At 39.6% G+C, this 27729-nt stretch overlaps 1 protein-coding gene and 1 pseudogene across 2 annotated transcripts; both read right to left on the minus strand.

Annotated features, from left to right (window-relative positions):
* Nucleotides 1–1499: 1499 nt before the first annotated feature.
* On the minus strand, nt 1500–17031 carry LOC138002491 (serine/threonine-protein kinase PLK1-like). Of its 2 annotated transcripts, none has more exons than XM_068848534.1 (11): nt 16981–17031; nt 12521–12628; nt 12284–12427; nt 9858–10075; nt 9419–9514; nt 8704–9176; nt 7984–8073; nt 5611–5764; nt 4622–4751; nt 3986–4102; nt 1500–3345 (listed from the first exon to the last, which is right to left on the minus strand). In XM_068848534.1, the coding sequence occupies exons 2-11, from the start codon at nt 12593–12595 to the stop codon at nt 3091–3093; spliced, it is 1752 nt and encodes a 583-aa protein (XP_068704635.1). In that variant the 5' UTR covers nt 12596–12628; nt 16981–17031; the 3' UTR covers nt 1500–3090. The 2 variants fall into 2 exon arrangements, with proteins under 2 accessions (XP_068704635.1, XP_068704629.1); XM_068848528.1 differs by lacking the exon at nt 16981–17031 and adding an exon at nt 12744–13378.
* A 1768-nt stretch (nt 17032–18799) lies between these two features.
* The window catches only part of LOC138002512 (retinol dehydrogenase 7-like), a 15474-nt pseudogene continuing 6544 nt past the window's right edge, over nt 18800–27729 (minus strand).

The raw sequence follows: 27729 nt of genomic DNA on the forward strand, positions 1-27729 counted from the left end.
AGGTAAACAAGACTTTCCTGGAAGTTGAATTTTGGCTTAATTTTAAGCAACCTCGTTCCCAGGGTCTCTGCCTCCATTGAGGCAGAGAAGAGAGACCCTGGGAACGAGGTTGAATTCTATGAAGACACCTGTCCAATCAGGAACTAGGGAGTTACATGCTCATTACATTATTGTGGTCACCCCAACTGGAATTTCCCAACAATTGGTAACCAGAGCCTGAACAAAATCAAGGATTTTCCAGATCTACATGTATGATAACAGGGCTACAACTTAGGTGTTAAGCCTGTATTTATTTACAAATCATAATCTTAGGGCATGTTCGATTGACCCAATTCCGGAATAAGAATACGTGGAGTGATGATTAAAACGGTATGTTTGGCGCGTTTCAAAGCTGCAAAGATGATAAAATTATGTTTAAAATAGCATTTTAGCAAATGTTTGACAATTTTAATGTGAATCTCCGCAAAAACGAAGGATTTCCAACTTGTATAATTAATTCCATGTATTCCTGTACCGGAATACGGTCAATCGAACGCACCCTTAGTATTGGCTTGTTAAACTCTTTTTAGTTTAGCTACAAGAGAGCAATTAAACCATGAAAGGTATTACTACGTCTTAGCATTCTAGACTTCCACCCCCAGGATCACTGGGGGCACTGCGGCCCAGTGGTTAGATCAGAACATCTCATGTTGAAGACCCATTCTTACCACTTCTTGAATTTGATTCTGGTACCGGTTGTCCCTGGTTCAACTTCCCAGCTGCACTTGTAAAAAAATTAATGGTCGACAGGTTAGTCTCCGACCATTTCGGATTCTTAAAAGTTGTTTCTCTGTTCTGTTATTTCATCGATTTACTTTAATTGGTCCTGAAAAGTCTTTAAAGGGGCTAGGTCACGCTATTTTAGGTAATTTCGTTTAATTTTGTTAATTATGAGCTCTAAACGTAAAATTGGCGAAGCAAAAGTCTTTCATTTGCAAAATCACGGCCACATAACAACTGAGAATGATTTTCCAGCTGTGTAAATGACATTTTGATGTAGACTGATATAAATTTGAAATAAGGTGGGCCGACGTTTTTCAAATTTACCCAAATTCAATCCATTTCAATCCTCTCCAGTTTTGTCCATCCATGTCCCTTCTTGGCTTCCCTGTGTTTTGTTAGAGTTCTTTTATAGTTCTGAACAGTTATTTTGATATTTTAGTTAATTCAACGACCATTCGATCAGTGCTGAAATTGCCTAAAATTGCGTGATTAAGGGGAGTGGTCAATAAAGTATGGATCAAGCTCTGCATGTAGTTCTGCCACAGAGCCGTTTCCTTTGGAAAGAAACTTGTTTACCCACTTTCTCTCTTCACGTCTCTGCTGGCGATAACCCTGCAGAGGGCAAGCATTGCAACCTAGGAAGATAACAATCCCATTAGTTGCTTCATGCTGCAGAAATTAATCAGGGGCCGTGAATGAGGGACTTGTAATCTAATTTAAAATAAGCACTGATAAAATGTTTGACATTCTTTAATTATTAATTCCCAAAGATAAAATGACAATTTTACAGTGACAATAATATGGTATGTTGTATGTAACTATTATAACAATACTCCTAAACTAGTGTGAATTTTGAGACTCACATTTTCATAGTTTCTGAGAAAAGTGTAATTCAAATTTTGTTAATTAAGCAGTAACACAGAATGACCCCTTAATAGAAATAATTCAACATGGAGTTCTCATAAACAGGTAATTTACAAGCAAGCATGTTCATTTTTATAAGACAAAAGAGACTGGAAAGGAAAGGACAATCTCATAAACAGGTAATTTACAAGCAAGCATGTTCATTTTTATAAGACAAAAGAGACTTGAAAGGAAAGCATAATTATCTCACAATGGTTGATTCTTCTGCAACAAAAGCACTGATTACGGAACTATTTTTTTTCCTGTTCAGTGTCCACTCTGTTATTAATGCAGAATAATCCTAAGCGAAGGTGAACTTTAAAACTGGTCCAAGAATTCCCAAGGCTCAAGCACACAACTTCCAAGGATTTAAAAATGACAAATTAAAGTACACTTGGTCTATTATTTACAATGTACAAATCTGAATGTGGAATTGAGTTATTCGTACCTAAATTTTGCATAGCTAATGAATATAATTCAATGATTTTAAATCTGCTTGAACTCTACAATAAATATTTCAATGTTGCCAAGGAAAAGAAAAGCTTAAAAGATCATCCTCAGACCTACACGTAATTACATACTGAATGCATTGTAGGTTGATTTTTGAGAGCCAGAATCACACATCATCATTGGTGGATTCTTCTCCTCTTTGCTAATTTTCCGTTTTTAAGAGAAATAAATGCTATCTACCACAAGGAATGTGGTTAAAGTCAATGAAACCAAGATTACAGTACTTGACTCTTGAGCTTGGTTTTCACTAGCGACACAAGCACAAGCTTAAGAGTGTTTAGGTATTTCACCATGAAAATGAAGTTGATGCAAGCATAAGCATCGTATGCTTGCATTGTGTGAAAATGAAACACAGCAGAAGCATAAGGAAATGTGTTACATCTGATATAAATTAAAGCAGTCGTTCCAAATTCCCCACATCTGAGAATTTGACCAAAATGGCGGATGCTGTGGTTTATTTTGATGCTTTTGCCGTCATTCGTTTTCACTAGCATAAGCTACTTATGCTAGCGCTTGTGCAGGTGTTGCTTCTAAAAACCAGGCTTTAACCAACAGTCACATCATATTGAAAGGAGTCAGATGGAGATAATTATTATTACATTCAAGAATTTTGACAAGATTCATGAGAAAGAAATGTCTTTAAATTAAATCTGTTCAAGGACTTAGGACAACTAACCAACGACATCACAAACCCTGAGAATTAAGCTTCATATAAAGGTAAAAATAAGGAGACAGATTGTTAAGTCATTGGTAACTTTAAATTTAAGGGTTTAGAACGTACTCAATTAGTAAACGTTGATTCTTGCATTGTATTGTTTGCATGTACAGACCCAGGACTAAAGAAATTCAAGAGTTTTGAGGAGGATGGAACATTATTTTTACTTTCAATATTCAAAATTTAAATCCCCTATTAAGTTATTCTTTCTTGTTGGTCTTCTTGTCATTTTCACAACACTGTGCACGAGCAAACACTTTCTTTTGAGTTCCATTTTGCATGCACACAACCATCTTTAGAGCATAACCAAGTCGCTTTGCTAGACTCTTTGAGCAGCCATATTTTTCAATGTTCTTGAGAGGGAATGTTCGAAATCTCTTGGCCTCGTCAATGTAGGTAACAGCACTCATGAGAGGGCAAACAATAATCTTAGTATGGCATTTGAAAAAATTTATCTGAAGAAAGAAACAAATTAAAATGTTAATAATGTCATCCTTTTTTTCTATTACTGACAGGAAAATTATCATACTGCTACCCAGTTTTAGATTGTACTAAATACTGTACCTTTCTTACCACCTTTTTAAAAACTTATGTGTAACTAGCATCATAACCTAATTATTAGAAAAAGCATTTCAATTGGGAACTTAAAAGGCCTATCTTCAATCGACAGTGTGTTTTTGCTATGGAAATTTGCATTGCTTATCGTAGCGACCATATAATTATGAAAATTTTTCCGTGGCACACAATGTCTGTCGGGTTAATGGACCTTTAACAAACAATTTTTACCAATAACGTAAGTTGAAGTTCCAGAGCATCTCAATCCTCATTAAATCTACTGGTTTCAATACTGTTGCTGTGCATCAAAGAGTTGATGACACAGGTGGTCTCCCAAGAAAAATAGTTTTAGAGAACTTATGTGCTTGAATTCAGAGATCATCTTCAGGACGACACACGGGAGATTGGATTAAAGAACAAATCTCAAAGGTTTTTCCAATATTACCGGACAACCTTGAACGAGGAAGAGAAAGTTTAGGTGCTAACCTCTCAGTGTTTTTTTCCTGTTACACGTACATCAGAAAACAAAGCGGTTGTTACCTGCAACGTTCCATTTGTCAGGTGAAGAACAATGCCATCTGGTGTGCGGAACCACTGTTTTAGGAAAGGAAGCCTTCCAGATTCGTCCTCTCTTACAGTCTTAGTACCAGCACCTGCCTGGGAAGACAACCAGAATTTAACACTGGTGTTAAATAATGTAAACTCCAAGCAGCCTTTGTGACTATCAATAATGAGTATTATTGATTCCTTCAGTTGGTACACTTATTTAAAAATCATTTATCCACCTTGCAGTTTTGTTTGTTTTGTTGACTATTAGGAAGCTGTAGCACGCAATTATAATTATTTTTGAGATGCTTATTCCGACCAGAAGTGAGCTGTTTTCTTCTTTAACTTGTCATCACACAACCACATTTATACTGCTACTGCCTGACTTTATTTTGGGAGTGTATCTTTTCTCTATTAGAGATGATAAGTTCAAAAATCTGGAAGACACTAATGTCCTGGCATGTGAAGTGTTCACTTCTGGTTGCCGTCCGCATCTCAAAAGCGTTGCATGGTTAAGCTCCTGATTACCTGGAAGATCCCTCTTGCCAATTTGAGGTGCATTTTAATATTACTCAAATGTATCGGTAAATATTATTATAATAATCATTATAATGATGACATAATAGTTACCTTCAATAAGTGATCATTCATGTAACTGAGGAAGTACTTGAGCAGTGTTACTTTCTTTTCAAGGTGTCCAGGGTAACCTTTCAATGTGTGAAAGTGTTCTGTGCCTTCTACCTCAATGTACTGTAAATTTCTACAGAGATAGAACAAAGTTAATAATTTAAAAACTGCAAACAACCCCAAGAAATTCTTTTCTGATCTAATACATGGTCAATCACAAGCCAGAAGATCATTAAATCAGGCATTGGAAAACAACATGATATCAGATACACATAAGGGTTGCAGTTTCATTTTCCTTTCTTCAAATAAAAAGAGTAATTTAAATTGTTTAAAAATAGAAGAACCGTAGCCAGGGTAAAACATATTAAAAAATTATAAAAAACGTTTTTCCATTCATTTCCATTGAAGGCTGTAGCCTGACAGCCGAAAGCTCGAAAGTTTTAAACTGTATCTACCCAGTGAACGTTTTTTATAATTTTTTAATATAATTTAAATTGATTTTAAAACCCATTGACTCCTGAGAGTCAGACAATTTTAATCGCCAACTGGGGGTGTCCTATTAGGCATTTGAGGTGTCAGTTGGTTACTGCGATTCTCAGAATTCAGCAGAATCTCATTTTCAATTGCCAACGGCCAAACTGCATCTCTACCAATCAGCATCTTTGGTTCCCATGATGGTACATTAATTTTGAACTTGACGCCAATGGAAAGTCATGGAATCTGTATGAATCATTTTACTGAAAAACCTATCAAAAGATATCATAATGATGTTCAAGTTGTGCACTAAACAAAAGTCCCATTCACTTTCCAGAGGCGGAGTTGATCTTCCTGGCTATGCTTGGAAATTTGATTGATGGAAGCCACGCAGGTTGACACTTAGTGCTTGGAGGTGAGATTCCACTGGATTATGAAAATCACAGTAGTTAGTCTCACTCCTAAGGGTCAATGGGTTAAGGTTGCTTTGTAATAGTAATAGTAACTGAATGACTTACTCTCCGTCCTGGTAAAGAATGAGTCTTGTCTGATCATTGAAAAGAACACCAACACTGTTGTCACTTAATTGATAACCAAGGCCATATTTGTCGGAATAATCCACCCATTTACCAACCCAATAAACAGGAACAGATGCTGGGTCCTCTGAATCATCTGATAAAAACAAAAGTGATTATGAAAACAGGGAAATATTTATGAAATGTTATATTATTGTATTTCAATTAAAATTAATCTAGCGCAAGAAAACTAAACCGCGACCAGCACACTGTAACTGTAATTAGGTTGTGGTTTCATGTCGCTTCTGATCGGTTGCTGAGCAATGGGAAATGTCAAAATCAAATCAAAGTGCTAATGGTTAAATACTTTAATTGGATCTGCTCGCCTTCTCAGTTTTGTCACCTTTTGGCTGTTGAATTTCAAAGCACTTGTTCTGTCATGCAAATAACGGATGTGTGACTTGTCAAGCAGGTGAACGTCAAATCACAAAGTATCAGGAAGGGATACAGAAATCCCTGTAAACTCTGAACAAGCTTTCTGGAGCTGTTATGCCGACTGACTATACCGGTGGTTTAGTCTGTCTGCGACGCAGGCTAAACGTTTAATGCAGTGCTTAAAATAAGTGGCTGTCTGGTCATCCAAGAGGACCAGAAAGTTTACCATGTGACCAGTTTTTGGTAAAATAAAAACCCTGGCCCTGATTGTTCAAGGAGCAGATATTGAAGGCATTGATTGAGGATCGAGCACATGCATTTATGGGACAGCAGTCAAAGAGTGAGGCACGTCCTGTAAGCTACATGTTTTACCAATACAGAAACAAACCTAAACATTCATTAAAGCTAACCTTAGGCTCAAAAACTCTAATTAGGCCTACGGTTAGCTTTAACCCATTGACTCCCAGGGGTTCCCCATTGACGAGTAAAATTGTCTGGCGTTAGACAGAGTAAAATACTCTGGCGTTAGACAGAGTAAAATACTAAGTCTGGCCAGTTTCCGCCGGTTTGGACATCAAAGGGTTAATGAATGTTTAGGTTTGTTTCTGTATTTGGTAAAACATGTACCTTACTACCCTGGGTGCCAGAGGAATTTTTTTTCAGAACACTCAGCGATTCCAAATCAACGGTTGAGGACAAAAAAGCCTCTGGTCACATGACCCCAGAACCCCATTTCCTTACGAAGAGAGTTCAGATTTCTTGTCAAACCAGTGTTGGCCGCCGTGCTGAGACTGCTTCCCACGGGACGCAATGAAGCACACATTTACTTAAACATTCCTGAAAATTGCGATTACAGTCACTGTGATGGCTATTCATTTCAACAGCTATATAATTTTCAAGCAATTTTTAACCATTTTGTATTGATTTTAGCTTGATTTATTTGATGAAATTTCTTTTTCCTCAGAGCGAAACTTTTATTGTTGAACGTGTTTAAAACAGAATACTGTTACAGTAATATCAAAGAGCTAGAGATCACTGCCTATATTGCACAATGCAAGACTTCGAAATGTGAGAAACTTGTCTGTCCTTACCGTTTTTTGTCAATAAGTCCTCAGTTTCCAGACACAGTTGCAACAAATGTTAACAAGTTCAACTTTTTTAGTTAATTCCCCCGACTGCTCTCAAATGAGCTTGAGTCTACAAGTGCCCTCATGCGCGAATCGATAAGCAAAATGGATCTTTTTATGTTGCCAAAGCCGTACGGTTACAGTGGGTGAAGGCACTGAAGCAGCACACAGACCACTGTCCAATCAGAAACTCCTTAGAACGTAATGTCCAATCAGCGAACTAGGACAAATTTTGTCCCAATTCGATGACATGGAAATGAGGTTCTGGGGTAGTGTAAACCAGAGGCTTTTTTTTTTTTTTCGTCCTCGACTGTTTATTTGGAATCGCTGTGTGTTCTCTCCGACCTTGAAAAAAGGCCTCTGGCACCAAGGCTTAGCCTAGTAGATTACAGGATGTGCTACAGTGTATGTACTCTTCGACCGCTGTCCCATAAATTCACGTGCTTGATCCTCAATCAACGCCTTCGCTATAGCTTCACCCGGAAACATGTACTGTACGTCACTAACCGTTCATTTTAATCTCAGTCTGCAAAGATTTCAGTATTTGCCGTCATAACTGCGAATATGTCGAATATGCACACTCTAAGCACATCTAGTTAAAAGGTGTGTAAGAAAATCGTAGCCAATGTTTAGCGTGAAGTATATTTTATACTCTGGATTTTGACTTATCCATTGGATTAAAAGTAAAAGGGCCTTTGAATAACTGGTGTTTGGTTACCTGGCTATTGAAACAGGGAAAACCTGAATGTTTTTTTTTTTTAATTTTGACCACTGTTGATGTAAAGCAAACAGGTAGAATGATGCAAGCCATTACCTTCATTGACATTAAGTCTGACTGGTTTGGATTCAAGACAAGACGTGAGCTGGCTATGGAGCTGGGAAAGGTAGCAATCTTGAGGAACTTCTACAAAGCATAATAAACAAATCTTATTAAAGTCTTACATGTACATGTACAATGAATTTAATCTAATGTGGATTTTCAACCTAAAATCTCTGTCCTGTCAAAGTGATAGGACATTCTTTGCCAGTCCCGATCAGACACCACCACCTCCTCCTTGCCCCATCCTCTCCACCAAAATGTCCCTTTAGTAATGATGTCAAGTTCTTTTACAGTGCAGCAGTTAAATTAACCCTGAAAGTCAACATTGAACATGGGGAGTGTTTAATTTTGCAATGGAAGATACCCCCCAAACTTTTGACAAAGACTGTCAGTAGGTTGTAATGAGGATGATAATATCTATTTATTTATTTATTTATTTATTTATTTATTGTGAGAGTTTTGACAATGATGACGATAATGACAGTAGATAATTGACTAAAGGTGGTGGTGGTCGTGTTGCAATCATTATGATGATGATGAAACCCACAGTGATAAATGTGGATTGAATGACATTTGACCGTACATTAATATTAATTTGACAATGACAGTATGTAAATCTAAGTGTGTTTGAAAATGAGTTCATCATTGGTATTGCTGACCACATGAATGCATTCCGAAGTTCCTATGATGTCAATTCGATGAACGAATACAAACCTTCCTGATCCTCATCTTTCAGCTCTTCGGCAACAGCTTCACTTGGTTGAATCAGCTTACTCTCACCTCCACAAACTCTAACACCAAGTGACCTTCTTTTGCTAACCTTTTCCAAAAATTCGGTCTTATCTCTTCTAGCACTAGTTGTTTGCTGTTCTTGTGTATTTAATTCATTCAGTGGCTTCCTCGAAGTACTAAGAAGGTGGGATGACGATGTTGAAGCAAACCTGGGTGCCATTGTCAAACTACTGATTGGCAGATGGTTGGGTGTGAATCCTTTGAAAAATTCATCTTCAAGAACTTGCCCTAGGTTAGGTCTTGTTGAAGGATCGGGCCTCAAAAGCTTGATGATCAACAGCTGTGCACAGTGAGAGACTTTGGAAGGAATGTAATATTCATTTCTTTTGATGCGCTTGTAGGTGTCTTGCAAACTCTGAGTTTCAAATGGTGGTTTACCAACAAGCAGGGTGAATCTGTTACATGAGAGCACATGATAATTATCTTCACATGTACATGTATCCATGGTTTATATCAGAAAAGTTAACAATCGCTTTCCAGCAACAGATTTCAATAACCCCTCAACACTGAGGACTAACATCATACACTAGGTTCTTATAAAATAAGCAATTCCCAAAGTTTATGAAATGCTGTGATACAGACCAAAGTAAAAGATTTTTGCTTACTTTTCAAATCACTAAATTAAGTGCAAACTTACAAGATACAGCCTAATGACCAGACATCCACTTCAAAGCTATGACCTTTCTTGTTTAGCACTTCAGGAGCAATGTAATTTGGAGTTCCACAAAGAGTTCTGAAACAAATATGAAAAAAAAGAGCAATGAACTTAACTAGTACATTTCTTACTCATAAAACTATAGCAACACTTTCACAGGTCTTCACTGACAAAGGGTTTTTTTCACTAGTAGGAGGATACAAATTAATAGACTAAGTGCAACACTGCCCTTTTACAATTTTAGTTAAATTTACATTAATTTTGTAATCATGAAATAGTTGCTTTGTCAGGTTGTGTTAAAAACAGTTTTCAATCTTGCCCAAACCAATTAAATTCGACAAAATTGACTAACTAGATTACGAAACCAAAATTAATAATAACTTAAAGGAAAATCACTTGAAAGATAATCAGCCTTTCTTACTTTTTTCTTTCTCCCTCATTCTCTACTCTTGTTGCGAGACCAAAATCACCAATTTTGACTTCCATTTCATCATTTAGGAACAAATTTCCAAGCTTGAGATCACGGTGGATGATTTTGTTGTCATGGAGATATTTGCAGCCTTCTACAATCTGCTTCATGAAATAGCGGACTTCGGGTTCAGTCAAGGCTTTTCTACGTTTATGAAGCTCCATCAAGGACTGAAACATTACAGAAAAAAAGAGTTGCTAGTCATGTACAGTGAATACATGTGCATTTCTGGCATTCTGCAACATTTTGAATGGACAATCACATTTAGATTTCATTTTACCTTCCCCTCATTCTGAAAAGCTATGCATTCAAGCTATCGCTTATCATTTTAAGTTTATACTAGCAGCAATCAAGGATTGGTGAGGTGCATTTGATTCATTTTGTACCCTTTTCTACTGTTCATTCAGTTCAGTAATGAAGGCATCACACTACTAAGTGTGTTCACTGTTATCTTGTTGCTAATAAAATAATTTTATTAAAAACATTTATCAGTTTTGTGGGATATCAGTAGCCTTTCTTGCTGGATAGAAAAACAACTAATTTCTTGACTCGCCAGCGTGTACAGCTGAATAGTCACCCATGCAGGCATTAAACTTGACTTCCCTTGGGAATTAGCCTCAACACTATCACATGAGAGCGAGGTTATTTGTGCCAGAACAAGACGGCGTCCAAACACTGAAATCGTATGGCATCACGATCAATACCCAAGGGATATCCCATGGGACTAATGCATTCTCCTCAAACCCAACAAAAACTGAATAGGGACGTGCAACAATGAGTTAGCTGAATTTGTCTATTTACAAAAATGGATAAGCCAAAATATGTTTTATTGACTATGTGAGTTACAAAATAAAAACTGAAAATGTTCACCAGGGCTTGAAATTGGGACCACTAAAGTCACATTTGAGACTAAATTTTCGTATCTTGTAGCAAAATTGCGACTGGATTTTGCCATTAACTTCAAGCTGTGTTCAGCCAATTGCAATGTATTCAAGAGTTTGATCAGATACCGGAGGTATGATTTGATGACCAATCGGAGTGAGGCTCAAGATCTCTATTGCTTTTTGGCCAATCAGAGTAACAGGTAGACAACAACTTTATTAAAATACCCACAAATTATGGATAAATCTCCCATCTTTTACTTTGTAAAAACAAAAAAAAAATTAAACCTGTTGCATACAGTTACTCGCATTTCTAGACCATGGTATAAAGAGCTCATATATCATGATGGCCAAGCCGATCAAAACTCTAGAATTGCATTATCCAACGAGATCTAGTCTTTAATAATCAAATTTTAATTAAAACAATGTGGATTACCAACCCATATTTCTTGATGTACTGTAAATAGATTAAACTATGTTAAATATTGATCAAAGCAAAAACTTACTACATCATAATTAACACCTAATGTGTTGTAGAACATTTTCGTAGCCATATTTCTGGGTGAGAATCACATTTTTGACATCAAACAAATGTACAAAAACATTGTTTTAGTTGGTCTCTTTTTGTTTACGTAAGGTGATAATACAACTTTCTTTTTGAAAAATCAATAGAAACCCTTTGCATTTATTAACATTGACAGAACATACACTGAAATCAAAGATAAAACTAATGCAAACGCTTTATTTTCTTTAACTTGCAGACTATCCATTTCTTTTTTTCTAGTAATCACCATCTGACATGTTGCTAACAGGTAGAAAAAGAAAGCTCAAACTACTTTTTTTTCTTGTGCATTGTTTACAAAACCATTATTCTTAAGCTTTATATGAGGAAGCAACAGGTGTCCACTTTGCATTGAACGAAAAGTTTCAGTTCAAACAAATTCGAAATTTTTCACAAAAACACTGGTTGTCAAGAACATTTCAGGAAATAAATCACCAAAAAAAATAAGGTAGGCTGAATAGCACATTTCAATATTTTGCAGCCAAACCATCGAGAAAATAAAATCATTTGTTATGTTGTAGTTGAAAATATTAAAATGGTTATAACTCAAATTTCTTTTGTCTGCAAACCGGATTTAAAACTACATGCATTTTAGTAATAATATTCTACAGCAAAAGCAAAAACTTAGAATCGAAACTATAGTTTTGAACCTTAATTTCATTTTCAACCACCATGTTTTAAATCGGCGGTAAAATTCCAGCCTCAGGGATAATTAGCGATTTTATCATCAGTGCTATCTTTCCTGCATCACATCAATCACCATGCACTTCTTGAAAATGTGTAATCTTTGATTCCGACAATAAAGCCTTTCATACACCGGATTTTACCGCTTTCAAATATGAAGCGCAAGCAGTCATGTACTCACGTACTGTACTTCTAACAATTTATTTTAACAACATCAAAGCGCCTTATGAAAATACTGTCTCTTAACTTACCCGCCGTCTACACAACTCGAGGAGAATGTAGATGTAATCCGCGTCTTCGAAGAATCCATGAAAGCCCACGATATGTTTGTGGGTCTCTATAAGGAGATCTTTCCTCTGTCCTACAGAGCGATGAATAGCTATCTCCATAGACATCTGCAAAAACCCAAGATATAGACAAAAATAATTATACGTTTACAACTTTCCCTCGGCGTTTTCACTTCAATAGAAAAACAATCGAATCTTCACCTTTTCTTTTTGGTGTGGCTTCGTCAACATAGTTTTCGAGATGATCTTTCCAGCGAAAATCTCCTTGGTCTCCATATCTGTGAGCTCGTAGCATTTTGCAAACCCTCCCTACAAATACGAAAATATAACAAATTTTTTCAAGAGCGAAGCAATCTAACATTCTGACGCTCGAGGTGCTCGCTGGATTTAAATTTAAATGGCCGTTACGTATGAGCGTTTGTACCTTGCCAAGGAAACGGCCTCGAAGATAGCGCTTTTTATTTGTAGGATCCACAATATATTGATCCAACTCTCTTGGAATCTTTGCATAATCAGCTGCAGGCCTTTCTGTTTTATGCCTGACAGAATATTTCTCTTTGGAGATGGGTTTACCGGAATACATCTTCACCCCGGCCCAGTTTCAGATGCTAGAGACGTTGAACACCAAGCTCCAGTTGTACTTTGTCACTTGCGATTTCGTTGTCTCCGTGTGCAACAAGGAACTTGAATTCAGAATGTTTTCAGCTTTTCACGTCGATAGACAATTTCAAAAATCGGCGAAAGTTGAAATGAGATGTCGCAAAGATATTTTCCACAACATGCACTAACGTCGCGTGGAAGCAATGATCGGTTCGAATAAGCTCGCCAGTTAAAGAACATTCAAACAAACTGCATTTTGAGTATTAGCCAATCAGATTTCGCGAAATCACCAAAAAAAGCGTTCTTTGGACCAATGAAATTGCTTGGTCACGCTGCACTGCTTGCCAACTCGAGCGTTACATTAAAACAGGAATTTAAATAAAACGATCGCATACAAATGTCTGAATTTTCGTGGCGAAGTCGCCATTTCCGACCTCATAAACTGATTATTTTGACCGCATCCTCCACAAAAAACACATTAACATATTTTCCATTGTTTGAAGATGGATTGTTTTCCTTGTGAAAAGACTTTGCACAGCTGCAAGTTGGTTTGAATCTGTTGGCCAAAAATATACTATTCAAAAAACTTCAATCAGCTGCAGATGCTTTTGTAAAATTATTTTATTTTGTTCCAGTTGACATGAACCAACAATGATATCTTGTCAGCGTAGAATAAAATTTTCACTGATTCTTTCTTTACAAATTAATGCTTTAATGGTTTCATGGATACAAAACTCAGAAAATGCCCAGGCTCCAACTAAAACAAAATAGACAGGGGACCCAAGTAAAAATTTCTCCAGACACATGTAATACTGGCCTGTTAAAGGGGCTATGTAATGTTATTTTAGCGTGTTTAGGGGAAATCTTTATGAGTTTACATCTCGAAAATAATAATATTAATACGGAATTCCTTCATTCATAAAATTATCGTTACATTACAATAATTATTATTAAGATGATTCTGAGCAAAAACAGCCTTTATCCAAGTGATCTACCATAAATTTGAAAAAAGTTCAGCCAACTAGGTCCAACTACTTTCAAGAGAAATTTACTCAAATGCAATCCATTTCAATCTTGCCCATTTGTGTTCATCCATGCTTCTCTTTTCTTTTGTTGTATTTCTTTTATGTTGTTCAACAGTTCATTCCGTGGTTATTGCAATGTTTCATTCTACTTTTTGAGTGTCATGAAATAACATCATTTTGCATGACATAATCCAAGGTCATTAGGGATTAGGGAGAGAGTAGAAAACACTGACCCCTAGTCCATGGACTACCCTAGCAGACTACCCCAAAAATACTATTTCAAGGGAGTACTATTGGTCATAAGCACCGTCACAATTAGTGCTAAGCCTAAACATCCATTTTAAAGAGCGTTGGCCAACAATATTTAAGTCTAAGCACCCATTTTTAAAAGGTTAGCTTTCAATAATGAGTTTGGACAATGTGCGAGCTAGCGAGGCACACGAGGCATGCAAGCCATGGCTGCGAGTCATGCGAGCCAAGATGGCGAGTCAACAATTGAATCATTCCCCTTACCCGTACACTTAGGCTTAGCACTAATAATTATTGCGACGCTGCTTACGACCAATAGTACTCTCTTGAAATAGTATTTTTGGGTAGTCCATTTGGGGTTTTGCTAAAAGTAGGCCTGCGGCGCGCGGCCCACGGCCCGCCATGGCCCAGCAGCCTGGCGGCCCTGAGGCCCGGTAGCCCAGTCCTGATTTTCCACAGTTTTTTTGTCCAGCGGTAAATCCACGCACATGCACAGATCGCATCGGGTTTGGGCGTGCAAAATGGACAATGGTGAGTTTGAATTCATTTACCATTTTAATAATTTGAATCCTTGTTTCTGTTTGTTGTTGTAAACAGACGAAAACAACAGAAAATGACAACGTTTTTCACTTAGCAACATGCAACGAAAGAAAGGATCAAAAAGGATTGAAATGATTATTAAAATGGTAAACGAATTCAAACTCACCGTCTTTCATTTGCGCACCCAAACCCGATGCAAATCTGTGCATGCGCGTGGATTTACCGCCGAACAACAAAACTGTGTGGGCCGCGGGCCGCTGGGCCTTCGAGCCTCCAGGCCGCCGGGCTGCTGGGCCGTGGTGGGCCTGCTTTTAGCAAAACCCGTCCATTTGGGTAGTCTGTCAGGTGTAAAGGTAAAGTCTAGAAGGCCCATCAGGCTGGCGCTTATCTCCGGCTACTGTAGCATGAAGCGACTAGGAGTATTTCTACTCCCCCCTGGATGGGGTGCTAGTCCATCGCAGGGTTACCCCCGCGCGGTGGCCTCATAGTTAGTGCGCTCGACTCCGGGTCGAGTAGTCCGGGTTCGGGTCCTGGCCGGGGACATTGTGTTGTGTTCTTGGGCAAGACACTTTACTCTCACGATGCCTCTCCACCCAGGTGTATAAATGGGTACCGGCATCAGGTGTAAAGAGATACATCAAGTAGGTACACCAATTAGTGCCACGCGCTAGCGATTCTTGACACATTAATAAAGTTCTCTCCTACTACTACTACTACTACTACTGCTACTACTACACGATGACCATTGCTGTTCACAGTGAATGCAACCAAGTGTCTCAGTTCCTTCGTGCTGTAGAGATCCAGCATTTCAAGGTGCTGTATCCATCTCTTCTCTGAAGTCACACAGCAGAAATGAAGAAGAATAAGGTGGTACTCAGGCCATGTCAATAATTAACTAGTTTTCACAAAAAATCATTGACAATTCTTTCAAGGGCCTGTTTATATGGAAAAAAAAGGTGCGTGGCTAAGCAAGTTATATTACCCTGCTTAACCAAGTTAACCTGGGAGAGACAACTTGTTTGGTTTTTTTAGAAAATGCATGGAAGTGTTTACAGGCTAGACAAGGCAACCCACTTTCCTGGACCCTGCAGTTTACTTTTCAAAGGCACACACTTCTAGCAGGGCTATTGTTTTGCCATGTTAACAGTTCATGCCAGAGTATTCTGCTGTCTGGAGTACTGTACTGTATCAGTTTATTCAATGTGAGCTTTTCAGGGAGATACAGTTATTATATTATATTGTTTCTGCTAGTGTGTCAGTGAGTAAAATGTAGGTCAGTTTCATATTATGTCATTACTGCCATGTTGGTGGATGAAAACAATACCTTTGTAGATTTCTTACAGGGCTAAAAATTAATGAAAAAACCAAGTTGCAATGTTGGGACAAGATACAAAATTTAGACACAATTTCGCAAATTTTAGTCAGCAGTTTAGCAAACAAAATATTTATGAGCCCACGATACTTGTGTGTAAAGAAACCACTGAAACTGGCAAATGATCACAGGAATAGAGTTGTGCATGTAACATTGCAGCTTAAGTATGCTACAATTACGCTATCGTCAGATTAAAAGAATATTTACCGCAACAACAAAATAATTTTGTCATCTATTTATTATAGCAAAAATAGCAGCAAAGGGGCAACTGCTAACCCTTTTGTTTCGAAAGAGCGAAGGTGAAAACAAGCTAAAACTTGTCGCAAATTGGCCACTTCTCCAGATATTTTAGTCGCAAAGGGAAAAAATTTAGTCGCAAAAGCGACGGTATTGGTTGCAATGTCAAGCCCTTTGTCTATAAGCTCCTTCCCTGGCAATTTGCAGGTTTTAATAGGGCTTGACCAATGGTTGATGCTAATCATGCTTTCATCAAACTGGCCTAGAGCCTACTTGGCTGGCAAAACAAAGAGTTCTCTTATTTCTATTGCTCATGTCTGGCACATCAAAAGATGTTGGTAGGTAAACGTCTTCCCAGTTATAACAATGTTTCTCCTGAGGTCACCCATTGTTATTAATATGCCAACCAGAACCTAATTGGCTGTTGAGGCAATGACTTCTTTTGTTCCGTGGTTGGAAAAACTTGAATATCAAAAGAAATGTGACGTCAATGTTTGCAACAAGAAATGTCGCTATATTAGGGATTTTTGGTGCTGAGAAAACGGTAACCCTTTAGCAATCTTAACTTTGCTCATTTTTTTCTTCCTGTCAGGGGTCATTAATTGAATTTAAGCTTATACTACAATAATTTTACTTACAAAGTACCCATCCGTTTGATCGTCGGGATCGAGCAACTGCAGCCATCTTTGTTTTTGTTTTCAAACAGCGAGCGCAAACTGGGGAGAGCGACATAACTACCGAGTGGGTGGGGGGAGTGAAGGTTTAGGAGGTAACTCTCCCGGATAATCCAGGAGACTCCAGAAATGACGTCACAAGTGTTATGACCTCTTCTGTCATCCCATCTCTATCAATTCTCAATATTTGAAGAGTTTGGGAGTTGAAAGCCCGGAGCATGGGAGTTGTTTGCTACTAGTCAAGTGCTCCTGCTTAAATTTCCCAGATAAGTGAGAGGATCACTTCTCTCTTTCATGCTTATAAAACGTATTGAATTTACAAAATGAGGGGTGGTCCACAGGGGTGGTCCATGGACCCTGGGGTCCATGTTTTGTATACGTCCTTGTCATTAGGTGTACAGATTGATATATATTGGATGTACAGATCGACATCAGGTGTGCACTACGGCATCGGGTGTGCAAATCGACATCCAGATTAGGTGTGCAGAACGTCATTGGGTGTGCAGATTGACAAATTAGGTGTGTAACAATTCAACTATTACCAAAAGAATAGACGAGAGTTACTGCATTTGGATGATCAAATGCTCAAATGTAATAATGGACGATGCACACCCAATATCATTTTTGATAGGAAAACAGCTTGATAACACAGTCCCCTATTTTCCCATCAAGCACAAACTGCCGCCATCTTTGTTTTTAAACAGCGAACGCAAATTGGGGCGAGCGACATAACTACCGAGCGGGTGGGGAGAGTTGACAGCCCTACATTCTAAGCCTACGTCATGATATTTTTAAGGACCAGGCCCCAGTTATTCGAAGCGTGGATAGCCGGCGGTATCTACTGGATAAATCACTATCCACTGGATAACTCAATCGGTTTTTCTAGTGTTTATCCGCTGGATAGAGATTTATCCGGTGGATAGCGTTATCCACATTTTCAACAACCGGGGCCAGGAGCCCATGTACGATCTATTTTTAGGCTGCCTTTTCTGCAAAAAGACAATTCCGGTTAAATTGTTGAGATAGGCCATCGGGCTCCTGCGTCTCATTCGCGGGAAATTCAATCCACAAAAGAAATCGCGGTCTGTGAAAACGCCGTGACAGGAATATAGGGCTGTTGTTCGCTCCTAGTTATGGGCTACTGATTTAAGGAATAGCTTGTTATAGACACTTATACCACCTATTTGGTGACTCCATAACCCGCGTTTCAAATATAAGTTCGTTTCATTCATCGAGCCCTTCACCGGAACAATTGAGCCTAACAAATTGACCTGCTCCCGACTGAGTGGCTTCAAGGGTCAGTTGGTAGAGCGTTGCATCGGCATCGCAGAGATCATGGGTTCCAATCCCGTTAAAACCACTTGAATTTTTCAGCTGTTATAATTAGAGACAATTCAGCTTTAATTATCCGGATAAGTGAGAGGATCACTTTTCTCTTTCGTCTGAAGATTTTTCTGCTTATAAAACGAATTGAATTTACAAAATGAGGGGTGGTTTCGCTAGTCTCCCTCGCAGCCGTTTTTTGGATGTCACGCAACGAACGTTGCGTGACATCCAAAGAACGGCTGCGAGGGAGACTATGGTTTCGCGGGAAAATCAATCTAAAAATAACTCGGTCTGTAAAAACGCCGTTCCACAAATACAGTGAAGTTGTACGTTCCGAGTCATGGGCTCCTTTGCGTGTCCAACAGTAGAGAAAACCCCACGCACGTTTGTCCCAACCAAGTTCTCGCCCTGGAAATGGTTCAAGATCATCGAGAACTTTTACTTCATGTAAACCCACATGCAAGAACAACAGAATCAACTGGTGATTATAATGGATTTTTATTACCTAATTGCGGACAAAGTTGTCACTGCAATTCAGCTTTTTCTTAAGTTGCCTTTTGAAGTGAAATTATTAGTCAGTTAAGGGTTTGGTGGTGCTTGTTCTCAAGTCATGTGTGGCACCACGTGGGTTTCCTGGTCGAAACACAACGTTGATAAGAAAGTCAGCAATAAATGCTGGAAAAAAGCTCAAAGGTATGCTCACGTACCGAGCATCTAGGCCAACCCTATAGCGGTCAGATGGAGAGGGCGAAGTCAGGCCATGTACTATTGCGTTCACGACTGGGCTGATGTCAGAATTGCAAGGGAGATTTCTCACAAACTTTATTGCTGAAAAAAAAAAGAAAAGTTAAATGATTTGAATATTAACTGCCTTAGTATTGAAGGAGAGAAATCCCCTTCCTTTTAGTCCATTTCTTTTCAACAATAGCATGGAATTCCCACATCTGGACCGGATGCCGACTGGGTACTTTTGTTAAATTGAAATTAGGTGTCTTTTCTTAGAGGAAATTCGGGCACGCTTGAAAAAGTAAATAAGACAGGGAAAGAAAAGTTGCTTGTGATGGGTTTGTAAATAAACCTACACTGTAAAAATCCTATAATCTGCCAACAGCAGGACGAAAGAGTCAAGAAGATATAAACATGTTAAAGGATATTACAGTGGCAGCGCAAGGATACTATGAATTGTATGCTGGAGTGCTGATATTAGAGAGAGTGACTTTAGCTTCGCGTGACCGACGGCAACTCGAGTATTTTGTTACTGAAAAGCAAAATCAATACTCGGAGTCTTTTTAAACACTGTTTGTAGAAAATACTCTATATGAAATAAAAATGATCCTTACCCGTCAAATTTTGAGAGTTTCGATGAAGCAGCTGTTTTGTCGGTAAACAGAGTCAATGTGAGTTCATGAGAAAAATTGTGGCAAGGAGTCAGTTTTGAACGATCTATGACCATGAAACCTAATTTTTCCTCCTCTTACATACCGGAAAATGGTTTTGGGGTACTTTTTTTTTTCCGCAAACAACTTTTTATATAGAAGAAAACCAGAAAATTCACGTGTACGGCATACGCGAAATAATAGAGAGATCACGCATCGCGTTTACGTGAAACGGCAAACGCGAAAGGATGGGCTGCTGCTTGTCATAAAAACATGGAAATTATATGTCATTCTAACTCGTCTTTCTCTTTTAAAAAGTTACTTGATACCTGCTGCTAACACGCAAGAAATGAGCTCATATCAAACGAGTTTCTTCCAATTTTGGCAAAACGCAAACTTAAGTCCGACGTTTGCCGTTTGCCGCGAACCCGATGCTTAATCTCTCCAATCCAGGTGATCTGGTGACGTAACTCGGAGGACTGAGGAGAAAAAAATTTAACGCCGTATCCCACAACCGCGCGCGGCCTTATTTTCGAATTCAACATGCATATAGGAGAGGCGAGGTTAGATCTCACCGGGTCTACTTGAATAGAAATAACCCGCCTGGTATGTTAGCTACGCCATGCTGATGAGGCCCAAAAGGCCGAAACAGCTGTCCATGGCTGCTAATTGACCGGGTGAAATGGTTGTGCGCATGCGTGTTGTGTTGGCCACACCGGGTTGATGTTAGCGTGTGTCATCTTGCTTTTATTGTTGTTCTACTTGAATGTTCATTTAGTAACAGGAAATGTGGTAGACACGGAGGGATCTGTTGAGTTTTGGCGATGGAAATACTGCACGGAGTTTAGAAACAACACCTAACGCCGCGCGCGGTTGTGGGATACGGCGTTATAATTTTTCTTCCCAGTCTTCCAAATTACGTCACCAGATCACCTGGATGCCGGCAAGCGGCAGCCGGCAAACGTAGAAAATGGCGGGAAAATCATGGTCACGTGGTCACTTTTGCTGTTCGCGTTGCTTACTGAAGGGCCTTTTCCATTTACCAAGAAATTCCGGAAATTCCGGTTTGGATGTAAATGGAACACACGATTTTGGTTCGTTCCACTGGAAAATTTCCGGAATAAATGGAACTTCCGATAAGGTAGTCCTGTTTTCCCATTGGAAACTTTCCGATGGAAATGTGTCTTCCATTTACAACTTTTGAAAGGTCTTACCACTTCCAGGCTATTCACGGCCACATTTTTAAATTTTGGCGCGTAAAATCGCAATCACTGGGCGGCGAACGGACCTGAGTTAAATGGAACATCTTTTTCACCCGATGGAAATTTTCACCGAAATTTCCGGAATTTTTTTGTAAATGGTAAACAACCTGAACCTAAATCTCTCTATTATCTCTGACGAGTGGGCGCAGCGAACGAGTGCGAGATACTGTCAGCACGACGAGATAAAATTCGTATCCCCAATGTTCTGTTAAAAAAACTCATTTTATTACTTTTCGAAATAGCGAAAAAGTGGTCATCATCCTTTAAAACACGTATGTTGTGTGAAATGAAACTAGATATGAAAGTTATGAAAATCATGATAATGTCAAAATAAGTCAGTTAATGTTGTAGAGAAAAATTATATTACAGCACAAAAGTATCTTACAAAGAAGGGGAAGCACGCTTTTTGTTGGCTAATCGTATTAGTTACCATGACGACACCTATATCCTCACATGTGAAAGACAAAAGTGATATCTTAATTGCGTGCGGTGAAGATACTGTGGATTTTTAGAAAAAGGAAAATCCTAGTATTTCATTAGTATATATATATAATAATAAAAACAATTATGTTGGAATGAAAAGGAAAGGAGTCAGTTTTGAAATTGAAGAAGTATTCTGGTACCTTTCTCCAGCCACTCCTCTCCGTAATCATTTTTTAGCTCCTCGCTAAGTTGATTCCAGCCCTTCCTCAATTCTTTTTCCTGAAAGTCTGGAGCAGCAATGTTGGTTGGGAAGATTCCCGGCTCCAGCATAGTGACTTTAATCCCCCAGGGCTGCATCTCCAGTCGAAGAGCATCAGAGAATGCTTCCACACCATATTTAGTCAAAGAGTAAGCTCCAGTAAGTGGAACTGCTATCCTCCCTGATATTGTGACAGAGTCAATGAGATAATAAAAAAAACCCTTTAAACATATAACACAGCATATATATGGGAGGCTCGGTGGTCTCATGGTTAGAGTGCTCGACTCCGGATCGAGAGGTCCGAGTTCGGGTCCTGGCTGGGGACATTGTGCTGTGTTCTTGGGCAACACACTCAGGCTTTACTCTCACGGTGTCTCTCTCCACCCAGGTGTATAAATGGGTACCGGCGAAATGCTGGGGGTAACCCTGCGATGGACTAGCATCCCATCCACGGGGGAGTAGAAATACCGTTCCTAGTCGCTTCATGCTAATGAAACCAGAGATAAGTGCCGGCCTGATGAGCCTTCTGGCTCGTAAGCAGAGACTTTACTTTACTTCTTAAACATATAACAGAAGGAAAAACAAACAAAATGAGCAAAGAATTTAAGGCCGGAATAAATGTATCGAGTTATATACGTGTCAAGTAACAAATAAGAAGTAAGACATCTGTCAATTTATGGTTGATCCACGTTTTTTTTTTTTGATATCTCATCGAGAATGCTGAAAGTAGCATTTTGCGAGCTTCAAGATTTCAAAATTTTGTAGCGAAGAATTCTCCCAGAACCCCCTACAAGTTAGCATCTCCGGCGCTTGCTTGTTAGCCCCCCCACAACCCCCCAAATACAAAATACGCTCCACCGCCCCTGAAGAAGAGATAAATTTTCATTAGACAAAAGCGGCCCGGCCGTTACGAAAACGAGCATCTGCAGCTAAAACTTGAAACGTATTCTCCAAACCGTTGCAATGCCACAAACCCCCCACGTTTTTCCTACGATGTTGTTTTCAGCTTGATCAAAGACTTGGTAATTTACACCCCCACTTTTAACCCCCCATCCCCCCTTCTTCCCACTCTCAAGTGTACTCCGCGCGGCCCCTGTCTCAATCAAAGCTGAAACCACAACCACTCCATTTCTTTTCTTTGTGTTAGAGGTCAACTTTCTCCACACTCCCCATCCCTTTGGTTTGGAATCGTTGTCACGCAAAGCCTAAAATGTATTTTCTGGCGTTTGAGTTTGCGCTGTTCCCTTCTTAGCTGTAGTTTAAACCTTGGAGGGTATAGCCCCCCCCCCCCCCCCCCAATCCCCCCTTCCGCGGCCCCTGTGCACTAATGCACAACTACTATGGGGCTTCATTTATCGTTGGCCCATAGTTATTTTGCATCAGCGCTTGTTGAGCTTAGGGATCACATCCAACCTGCTGCACTTGACATATTCACCACTTATCCCTTGGATTTCTTAAGCAGTGGCAGAAAGGTCTTGCTGACATCAATTAATCCCTATGTATTCACATCTGCTGTTTGCTTAAATTCAGCCAGTGGTGACCACGCAATCGGGGATAACACATAGGGCCTGCATTATTTACAAGGCCCAATAATCCAGCTGAAACCAAAATGAAGTACAAATATTGAATGATGGTTGTAAATTATTACACTTTCCCAGTTACCTGTATGGATTATTGATAAGGCGTGCGCGGATGAGCTGGGGCCATGCCCAAGCTCTTTCTCTTGTTAATTGGAGCGATTTCAAAATACCTTGCAACTTTCCAAAAAGTCATTATAACTGGTGTTCCCGCGGTCCAGAGCGAAATCATCGTATATCTAATTTCTTGTGTTTCTGGACCTATCTGGAACGAGTGGTTTTTTTTCGAACTGAATTGGTAAAAGAAATTGTTTCAGGTTTTGGTTTTAAAAATCAAATAACAAAATTTCTTCCATGGATAATGGGATGATAAACACCAAATTGTCTTGCTCTTTGGCCATTTCAACTTAATCAAAAACACAAAAGAAATACCGGCTACAAACATAATGATAAAGCGCATTTTACTTTTGACTCAACGTTTCTATTATATATATACATGTATGTAGAGTTTTTGTATGAAGAAGGCTGGAAATCCAACGATGTAGTCACTAACCAGTAGCAGTGACTTACTAGTGACTAATCTAGTGGCTAACCAGTATCTTCACTGATTGCTCTGTTGCCAGCAGGGTTCTTGTGATGGTGCGGTGTGTGATGAGGGTTCAATTCCCACTCACAGCACATATATGTTTTTCATTCAATAGGATTCTTTAATCTCTTTAAAGATTAAAGAATCCTATTGAATGAAAAACATATATGTGCTGTGAGTGGGAATTGAACCCTCATCACACACCGCACCATCACAAGAACCCTGCTGGCAACAGAGCAATCAGTGAAGATACTGGTTAGCCACGAGGTTCCCCGGCGTTATTCAACATTCAGGAACGGGACATACATCGGATCATCCAAAGGGGATTTACAGGCTACCAACTAATTAATTAATCAATCGTGGTGGTGCAGTGGTTAGCTACCCGACTATTAACCAGGGGGACGCGGGTTCGATTCCCACTCACGGCACATATATGTTTTTTTCATTCAATAGGATCAGTCAGTAGTAGTTCACTGCTACTGGCTAGTGATTACAGCGTTGGATTTCCAGCCTTCGTCATACAAAAAGTATATATATATATTTAACAATTATTCCTCGAGCCGGAATGGGCTCTGAGTCAATAGCCAATCCAACTAGTTGGTCAAAAAAATATCGAGACAAAACATCTTTCGCTAGTTAAAGCTAGACTTTAATTGTTGTTTTGATTTTCAAAGCCGGCGCTTTTCGCTACTAGTGGGCTATAACAAATAGCCTACTAGTAGCTCAACCAATCAGAACGCAGCATTGATAATAGACCACTAGTTGGATTTTACTAAATATTTCTATATATAAATGTGTGAACGCTGTTGGACAGCCAGCGATGATGCCACCTGAGAGAAGGATCCAGCCGGATAAGCAACGCTTCCTTTTAAAAAATTGTAACTTGCATGAACAGCAGGTAGGTCGATCGACCCAATCAAGATCCAATCCAGATCAGTGGCATGACGATTAGAGATTATCACCCCTGTCGGCGACCAATCGCCCAGATAGAACACAGACAATCTAAGCGATCGCGATCGCCACCATCGCCGCAGACATTGACGACAGTCTGTGTGATTTTCTCATACAATTGCCCCGTTCGTAAGACCGTAAGGATGCGAGAGCGCGTGACGTCACGTTATTTTGAGACAGTTGTAACGGCCGATTCAACTGATCGAGGAAAGTGTTCCATAAAAACTTCAAATCGCGATGTTCCTTTTCTCGGAAAAGTCGTTTTATGGACAGCCAGATAAATAAAGCTCATTCACCTACTATTTTTGGCATTGTCCTGAGTGATTTGATGGGTTTATGGGAAGCTTCAATTTCCTCTTCAGATCCCACGCGTCGTCACATACAATATAAATAGACAAGGCGTGCAACTTCCAAGAATGCTCACGGCGGACGTATACAAAAAAAGGACCCAGATCCATGGAACACCACTGTGGACCCGGTCCATGGACCCCTTCATGGACCCTGTCCATGGACTAGCCCTGTGGACCACCCCTCATTTTGTACAGTTTCAAGCAGAAAAATCTTTATACGAGAAAGAGAAGTCATCCTGGCACTTATCTGGACAATTGAAGCAATAATGATCTCTGCGAGGCCGGTGCAATGCTCAACCAACTGAACTATGAAGCCACTCAGTTGGGAGCAGGTCATGTTTTGCATACGTCGTCCTCTTGGGGCCTTAGCATGCCTTTTTTGCCTGGCATGTCTTATGCCACGCTGGTTGGTTGAGCATCAGACAACTGTGCGGGAGGTCGCGGGATCAAAACCCGGCCAGACCAACACACAGCCCACAGCGTCACTCGTAACCATATGGGAGCTGTTCGAGAAGCCGCTGTAAGGATGGGGTAAGTGTTGTACGACTGTGCCTCAAATTTGACCTCGGACCCAAGCTCCGTGACCATTCACAAGATCACCATCTGTTAAATTCGTCAGCTATCGTGGAATCGGAAGCAGAAAATGCCCATTTCCAGCTATGTGCGTGGGGATTTTTGACGACGAAACATTCACTGAGGTTCGCAAATGATGGGGCTTTAGCTTTGCCTGAAAAAATCGCGGCTGGGATGGATTTTCGAGGCACAAACCGCCTCTGAGCTGACTACGGTCGAAATCTGTGTGCAGCCTTGACTTGACTTAGAACAGTGAAAACACGGAATTCCCGAAACGGTAAAATAAACATCAAAACGCACAAGAATACACCAGAGGTGAGTCATTTTTATTCATTTTATTGAATGAACGTTAAATTGAGCGCTTTTTAGGCTTCATAATCGATGTTATGTTATTTCCCATACAAAGTCATATAGCGCGTTTAAATTCTCAACGGCTGCCTGTAACGCAATACCGCTTGCACTCAAAGGTCATCTTCCCACTAGTAATTAATATTATATGAGTGCCTACATCAAGTAGTTACGCGCTTTGTAACTATTTGGTGTAGGCACTCATATAGTGGTCCCAGGTGGCGTACTTACCTATGCTTAATCATCCCTAGCCGTACATAAGCATCCCTAACTGTACTGAAGCATCCCTAAGCGTACTTAAGCATCCTTCTTCCTCCCTAGCTGTACCTAAGGATCCTTAATCATCCCTACCCGTACCTAAGCATCCCTAACCGTACTTAAGCATCCTTAATCATCCCTAGTCGTACTTAAGCATCCCTAACCGTACTTAAGCATCCTTAATCATCCCTAGCCGTACTTAAGCAGCCTTATTCATCCCTAACCGTACTTAAGCATCCTTAATCATCCCTAGCAGTACTTAAGCATTCCTAACCGTACTTAAGCATCCTTAATCATCCCTAGCCGTACTTAAGCAGCCTTAATCATCCCTAGCCGTCCCTAAACATCCCTAACCGTACTGAATCATCCCTAGCCGTACTTAAGCATCCCAAAGCGTACTTAAGCATCCTTGTTCATCCTTAGCCGTACTTAAGCATCCTTAATCATCCCTAGCCGTACTTAAGCATCCTTAATGATCCCTAGTCGTACCTAAGCATCCCTAACCGTACTTAAGCATCCTTAATCATCCCTAGCCGTACTTAAGCATCCCTAAGGTACTTAAGTATTCTTCTTCATCCCTAGCCATACTTAAGCATCCTTAACCATCCCTAGCCGTACCTAAGCATCCCTAACCGTACTTAAGCATCCTTAATCATCCCTAGCCGTACTTAAGCATCCCTAAGCGCACTTAAGCATGCCTAAGCGTACTTAAGCATCCTTCTTCATCCCTTGCCGTACTCATCCTTAACCATCCCTAGCCGTACCTAAACATCCCTAACCGTACTTAAGCATCCTTCTTCATTCCTCACCTAGCCGAACTTAAGCATCCTTAATCATCCCTAGCCGTCCCTAAGCATCCCTAACCGTACTTAAGCATCCTGAAAATTACGTGTTTACAGTTATTTCATATGGCTACATACTTGTTACTTCAATGTAAAGGTGCGAAATACCTGAGTTCTGTTAACTCGAGTAGTAGGTGATGATAGTTTATATGCAGTTTCCCAAGAGCCGTCTGTCTAATAACAAGGTACATGTAATGATGACAAGACGCAAGAATCCTTTCACCAAGTGTACATTAAATTCATAAAAGAAAAGAGACAAAAAGAGACTTAAATTACCTGATTCTGATCGGTTAAGCATCAACAGCTCAGAAACAAATTCTCTTTACATTGTACTATATTGACATTTTTCTTTTACTAACCACTATAAACTTGAACTTAGTACTAAAAGGTTCTTGAAACATGAATAAATAAGGAGCTTAACTAAACATGGTTTCCCACATGGAAGCTTGCGTGATCTTCAGGGTTAGAGGCACGGATAAAAGAGATTAAGAAATGCCTCTTTTGTTTTCGACACTTGCAAAATTTTGGCCCTTATCTGGTTTAAAGTCTTAGGTCTGAGATATACACAAAGTTCTTCAACCT

The sequence above is a fragment of the Montipora foliosa genome, chromosome 1 (assembly GCF_036669935.1).
Source record: "Montipora foliosa isolate CH-2021 chromosome 1, ASM3666993v2, whole genome shotgun sequence".
Classification (NCBI taxonomy): Eukaryota; Metazoa; Cnidaria; class Anthozoa; order Scleractinia; family Acroporidae; genus Montipora; species Montipora foliosa.

Excerpts from the sequence above, each read along its gene's own strand:
- LOC138002491 (XM_068848528.1), bottom strand. The coding sequence starts at position 12,902 with ATGTATTCCGGTAAACCCATCTCCAAAGAGAAATATTCTGTCAGGCAT. Across the intron at positions 9,515-9,857 it reads AATGAGGGAGAAAGAAAAAA|AACTCTTTGTGGAACTCCAA; the intron begins GTAAGAAAGGCT and ends TATTTGTTTCAG. Across the intron at positions 9,177-9,418 it reads TGGTCATTAGGCTGTATCTT|ATTCACCCTGCTTGTTGGTA; the intron begins GTAAGTTTGCAC and ends CTCATGTAACAG.